Here is a 6,399-nt window from a genome sequence, read left to right on the forward strand (position 1 = left end):
CGCGCGTCGCAGTCGTCCTGGACATTGTCCTTGGTCCTGTGAAGATCGTGCCGGTCGTCTTGCAGTGTCCCGCAGGCGACGTGGTGGTGGTGTGTAGTGGGCCCTGTGGACTAGCGATAGTAATGGCGCGTGACGGTCCCGGACCCCCTGGTGGGAGTGCGGGCGTTTACACTAGAAGGTCCGGGGGACACGTGGAAGTCCCGGACCCCTTCCCCAGTGGGAGGCGAGTCCGGATGGTCGGCGTCGGCAGAACAGTGATGGGAGCAGTGCCAAGCCCATCTTGTTCCGCGTGCAGGTCCCAAGGCACTGCTACAGCATCCGGGATGGCGGAATGGTGACCGGAGTCAGCGGATGGGGACCCCGATCACATCCACTGTGGGAGTGGCAGTCTGACGCCGCCCGTCCTTTGAGCCGTGGCGGAGTGGCTGGCCTTTAATGCCTTCGTACGGCGGTCGGTTGGGCGGCGGGGCCGTTTGTCCCTTGTGCCGAGAGACGGCCTCGAGCGAGGCGGAGATCGTTCCGCGGGTTCGAGGGGGATGCGAATGGGCCGTACGCTGGGCTTCTTTGAGTCCCTTCCTTTCTTCCAAATGTGAGGCAGGTCGTGGGCCTTTGTGGGCCCAATTATTTTAACAGGTGTTTTGTGTTTTTGCAGCGATCTTAGTACCCCGATTAGGGTGTCACTAATTGTGATACCCGACAAAAAGTTTGCTTATTAATTGTCCCGTTTTCTTATTATTTTTATAAATCCTGTATGGGAAAAAAAAGGGGGGGGACAAAGGTCGTCTTAAAAAACGAGGGCCCACATGTCATCCTTTGGCCTGTATCTTCGATCTCCCGTTCCCTTGCTTCCATTGTTGGCCTGGCCTGAATCCCCAACATCTGGAAGTGCTCCAGCTCCGCCGCCGCCAGACCCCGCAGTGATGGACGACTACGCCCGGGAGATGATGGAGCTCAAGACGCTCGTCACCCGCACCCTCGAGAAGAAGGGCGTCCTCGCCAAGATTAGGGTTCGTACCTCCCCATTTCTCCCGTCCCTTCCTTGATCCGCTGCGCCACGGATCTATCTTTCCTGTCCCTCTGCTTTAGGGATCTACGCCTCCGCTTCCGCGATTTCCATCCGCATATCCTTTTTTCCCCAAAATTTTAACGTGCACATTTTGAGTGCCTGGCGCCGTTGGTTGCCACTTACTTAGGATATGAGAATGCTCACGCATTGCTGAAGAGGGAAAAAAACAACTTGTATGATTTTGTTTGTCTAGTTGCCATCACGAACTGGTGTACTCATTCTTGACGAACTCGTTAGTTTGCTGCTCTACTTTTCAATCGAAAATGCTGTGTTCATCCTTGGCAAACTCAGTTAGAAGGAAATGTGCCAGCCATGGTACATGGAAACTTGTTTTTTCTGGGTCCTCTGTCGTGACTACTGGGCCTACATTTCTCCACGGTGGGTTTGATCCTAATGGTGTGATGTCAGCAAATCATGGTTTTGACTGTAGTCAACAACAGTTTCTCATGAAGTTTGGAAAGAAAAATGTTGTCTGGTTTTCTCGTGGAAACTTAATTGTTTGGTGTTTATTCAGTTAAATGTGTGTCATGCATAGAGAAATATAGTTGCTGATGAAAACAGTGGCTATCCATCTTTTTCCTGTAGTTTTCTGTTGACAGTCAATTGTTATATTTTCACTAGTTTCCTCATGGTGTTTCTTCGCTGCATGACTAGGCTGAGCTGAGAGCAAGTGTGTTTGAGGCCATAGAAGAGGAGGATCGGGTGGTAGAGAATGAAGATGGTGGGAATCCTGCTTTGCTTGGTAGCTGCAATGACCGGGCTAAGCAACTGCATGCTTCACCTTCAGGTTTGCACTTCAAATGCGCCGCGGTTACATTAGTTGTTTCAAAATTTTCTGTTATCCACAAGTTACAGCTTATCTCTGATGCTCCTATGCGTATGCAACCTTTTTTTTCCCCTATCATACACATGCCTCTAGAAATATGTACTACTCATTCTCAATATTCCACAAGGATAAAGGGTTGCATGATAATCTTTCCCCTCTGGAAGTTGTGACCTTTTTTACATATTATATTTTTAGCTAAAAAGTTAGGACTATACCTGAAAGATACATATTCTCTTGGTTGATGGTTTGTGTGAGTCTCTGGTTTTGAATGATTCTGCATTGGTGTTAGTTCAAAGAAGCAATGTCCATGATGTATTTTACTGTCAATATTTATATTATTTTAAGTTTCATCACAGGATGATGTTCAGTACTTGATGGATAAAGTATAGCCATGTGTTTTGCAAGCTGCCCATATGATGGAATGGTTTACATTCTATAATTTCTGTGACTTTCAGGTAGGTTGTTAACAGCACTTGTATGTGAATACCTGGAGTGGGCACAACTAAGTCATACAATGAAAGTTTACTTGCCAGAGTGTAACCTGGTAAGTGGTGGTCATTCTTGTCATATTTTGTTTGTGCATTTTGGAAATCAAAATCCACTAATGTTTCCTGTTTCATTTGCAAATCAGCCCAAGGACTTCTGGAAGAATGAACTGAAGGATTTTTCTAACAAAAGTGGAGCTGAAGGGAGCAGGAGTGCTGAAAGTGGTCCCATGCTTTTAGATGTTCTCGAAGGTTATCTGAAATACGAGGTTCATCTCTTGCATGATCATTAACATAAGCAAGAATCATCTTTTTATTACTTTAAGTTTCCCAGTAAATAAAAAAGGGAAAAGATTTTGGGCAACCTACCCAGTATTTGTTTCTTCCTGAAAAACCATATGGTTCTTTATGGATCCTCTTATGCATTATGTTTGGTACCAAGGAAAGTTTTGAGACAGTTATGATACCCATGAAAGTGATGCCTTAAACAAAAGAGGTGTTGTAATTCTGGATTCTCAGCTTAATGAGATGGATATAATCAAGATCAAGCACATCTTCACTGTTTTTAAGTTTGCTAGAAAGATTAAACATTGGGGGAATGCAGACGATGATTCTAAGCATAATCAGAATTGATGGAAATTGATATACGGTTCTTGAGTTTGGTCAGTTGTCTTACAATGCATGGCATTTGTTTATGTTTACAATACCTTATTACTATCATCATACTGAGATCTGTTTACATATGATTTGTTGATCTCAACGTATTGATATAAAGATCTGTGGTCAAGATCTCCTTTTGATGATCTGTGTTGCTTGGGGTATGAGCTGCATTTATTCTGCTTTCTGTCTATGAACTTCAGTTCATTGCATATAAGAATTTTGAGAAAATTCAGCATGGTTTTCGCTGTCCCTGAGCAAGCAAAGGTGCTTTACATACTTTAACTCTTATTGACAAGGTTTTTGTCATTGATCTCCAAATATAGTCGACAAAACTTTAGCTTAAAATTTATGGTTTTCCACAGTGTGCTTTGGTTGTCTAACTATGTTGTGTTGGTCAGAATTTATCTCAAACAAGGATGGGTGGTAGGAGGATGATGAGTTCAGAATCTGAACCATCACTAAATGCTGAAAATTGGAACATGAGGAGGCCACCATCATCATCAATTGGGAGCCTGCCTCCTATGGGAAGGTAAGCATGATGCCATACTTTTTGCCACTGTACTTATGCGTCAGCTATTTGTTTTTAGCATTAGGTGTGAGGGTAACATATTTTACTTTGGTTTTGCCAGGTCAATCTCATCATCGCATACATCAGGTGTGTGTCCTGATGTGAAATTCGTTCAGTTCTTCATATGTAGTGCTGTTGTAAAGTCTGAAACAAGTGCCCTCTGTACTTATGTTCAGATCGCAGAGGGGGATCCTCAGTTTCCAACACAAGGAAAGATGAGTACAACTGGAGATATGATGCCGATGATATATCTGAAGAGGTGCTGCGGGCATCAACTGCTCTAGAGAACATCCAGTTAGACCGGAAATCTCGGAATCTGCCGACATCTTGGAGGTAGGTGCAATTGATTGATCATCCCTCGTAATGTGTTTAGGTGCGACCTCTTGGAGGTAGGTGCGATTGATTGATCACTCCCTCATAATGTGTTTAGTTGCGACATCTCGGAGGCAATGCAATTAACCAATTACTTTTGATCGAGAATGCCAAGTGATGATTGTACTGTGTGCTTTTGCAGGCATTCAGGGGATGGTGCCGAGTAACAAACAACAAAGGCTTCGTTCGGAGTTGTTTGGCTGACCCTGTATTGTGTAATTTGTACCATTCATTTGCAGTGCTATGATGCTTTGAGTGAGTGGGATTGCTACTATTAGAGAGATGATGATTGCTTGACTGGTTATGACTTTCTTGTAACAAACAACAAATGTTGCTGCTTAATCAAGGTTAAGTGATTAGATTATTATTTCTTGAGGCCTGCCTTTAATGTGGAGATGGTGATGAAGCTTTGAACTTTGGAGGGTACAGTATTATTTGATATGACAGATGAAGGAGGCTTGCGCCTCCCTGCTGATCACCTTGCATCGCCATCTCTACTAGATTGTTATAGATAGATAGTACGCCTGGCTGCACACCACAGATTGCATCTCCTTCAGTTCAAAACACCATCAAAATTAATGCACTCATGGTTTCCCACACTTTTCAATACATGTACTGAAATGTGTACTGTGTGAGAGACAACAAACACAGGCAGCACATCTGTGAAAACTGTCATTGTGGTAATCAAGATGGAAGTTGCAGCTTGTGTCCTTGTGTGTTACCATTTCGAGTTGCAGCTTATATCCTTGGGTGTCCATTTCTTGTGCTGCTTTTTTAGACTTATGAGAACCCAGAATTGAACCTTCAAGTACAATTTATGTGGTTTTACACTTCTTTGCCTATTTGCCTATGGATTTCGATCATGTGTTTTCTCCTGTCTAGCCGCAGCAGTGCTAAGGTGATTTATTGCTTCAAATTATTTGTTGAGAAGGTAGTAAGGCAGAGCGGGCAATAAGAGTAAATTGCACCTCAGGTCTCCAAACTTGTCCCGATATTTCGCTTGGGTCCCTAGACTCTCAAATCGTGCATCTAGGTCCCTAAACTCTATTAAGTGTTTCGTCTGAGGTCTCAAATGCGTCATGCAAGCGTCCGAAGCCAACGAGGCATGCCACGTGTTCTCACACTAGCAAATATTTGCAAAAACACCTCTCCAGAGTTTCATCTTCTCCCATTTGACCCTTCCTCCCTCCCCTCCTCTCTCTCTCTCTCCTCTACTCCGGTGGAAGGCGCCCCTCCTCCTCCCACACCGGCGCCGGCCCTGGCTCCCTCCCTCCCTGCGCCGCCGCCGGCCCTAGCGCCATCCCTCCTCCCAACCCGTGAGGGGCCATGGCGCCGCCGCACACGGAGGCTGGCAGGGAGGAGCGGCTCCTTCGCCGCACCCGGCCGTCCGCGCACACCTCAGCTCCTCCGCCGCAGCTGCGTGGGGCGAGGCGCGATGGAGGCCATCGGGCGACGGCACCTCCCCTTCGTCTCCCTCTCCGGCGGGCGTCACCGAGCGAATCCTCGACGGACCCGACGCGCGGCGCTGCTCTAGCCTCCCTCGCCTCCATCCCCCTCCTCCTCCCTCGAGCCCCAGCGGGCGGCAGCCTCCACGGCCCCGGCGGGCGGCGAGCTCGGCTCGGCTCCAGTGCGCCCGCCCCGCACCTCCATCCTCCATCCTCCCTCCCCCTCCGCGGCAGCCCTGGAGCTCGCGCCGCCAAGGCCCGTGGGCGACCGAGCTCCGCGCCGCCGCGCCCGGGCCATGGCTGCGGCGGGCTCACAGCCGGGCGGAGCACCCCTCCCGGGGCAGGAGCAGCTCGAGACCATGGCGCCGAGGTGGAGGCACCGTCCGGTGAGGGGCCTCGAGCTCCCCTCTGCTCTGTGCTCTGTCCCAAGCCATGGAGGCCGCAGCGGTGGGCGAGGTCGGGCCCTGCGCGCGCGGCCGGTATCCTTCCCCCTCACCGGTGCGCGCGGCGGCTGTGTCCGGCGTCCCTCGTGGCAGCGGCGGCTCCTCGTCGGCGGGACCAAGTGGTGGACGACCAGGACGCGGTCCCCGGCGAGCAGGCGAGCAGGCGGTGGCGCGCGAAGGCCGGCCTCGGGCAGAGCAGACCATGGCGGAGGTGCTCGACGAACGGAGATGGAAGGGAGAGAGAGAGGGAGGGAGATTAGAGAGGAATGAAGAAAAGGAGCATATGGGAGAAGATAAAAATATACAGGGGGATTTTTGCAAATATTTGCCACTGTGGCAACACGTGGCAGGCCACGTCGGATTCGGACGCTTGTGTGGCGCATTTGGGACCTCAGACGAAACACTTAACAGAGTTTATGGACCCAGATGCACGATTTGAGAGTTTAGTGACCCAAGTGAAATCTCAGGACAAGTTTGGGGACCTGGGGTGCAATTTACTCGGGCAATAATAAGGACCTTGATCAAGTGAGCATG

At 48.7% G+C, this 6,399-nt stretch overlaps 1 protein-coding gene across 2 annotated transcripts; it reads left to right on the forward strand.

The window, feature by feature from the left end:
• Window positions 1–803: 803 nt before the first annotated feature.
• Window positions 804–4,349, forward strand: LOC120643362 (protein TONNEAU 1b-like). Of its 2 annotated transcripts, XM_039919714.1 has the most exons (8): window positions 806–1,007; window positions 1,721–1,853; window positions 2,348–2,436; window positions 2,524–2,646; window positions 3,436–3,566; window positions 3,667–3,692; window positions 3,782–3,938; window positions 4,120–4,349. In XM_039919714.1, exons 1-8 carry the CDS (start codon window positions 921–923, stop codon window positions 4,142–4,144), a joined length of 771 nt encoding a protein of 256 aa, XP_039775648.1. In that variant the 5' UTR covers window positions 806–920; the 3' UTR covers window positions 4,145–4,349. The 2 variants fall into 2 exon arrangements, with proteins under 2 accessions (XP_039775649.1, XP_039775648.1); XM_039919715.1 differs by lacking the exon at window positions 4,120–4,349 and having other exon boundaries at window positions 804–1,007; window positions 3,782–3,942.
• Window positions 4,350–6,399: the final 2,050 nt, after the last annotated feature.

Source organism: Panicum virgatum, chromosome 8K (genome assembly GCF_016808335.1).
Source record: "Panicum virgatum strain AP13 chromosome 8K, P.virgatum_v5, whole genome shotgun sequence".
NCBI classification, from domain to species: domain Eukaryota; kingdom Viridiplantae; phylum Streptophyta; class Magnoliopsida; order Poales; family Poaceae; genus Panicum; species Panicum virgatum.

Excerpts from the sequence above, each read along its gene's own strand:
- LOC120643362 (XM_039919715.1), top strand. The coding sequence starts at position 804 with ATGTCATCCTTTGGCCTGTATCTTCGATCTCCCGTTCCCTTGCTTCCA. Across the intron at positions 2,647-3,435 it reads AAGGTTATCTGAAATACGAG|AATTTATCTCAAACAAGGAT; the intron begins GTTCATCTCTTG and ends TGTGTTGGTCAG. Across the intron at positions 3,693-3,781 it reads CTCATCATCGCATACATCAG|ATCGCAGAGGGGGATCCTCA; the intron begins GTGTGTGTCCTG and ends ACTTATGTTCAG.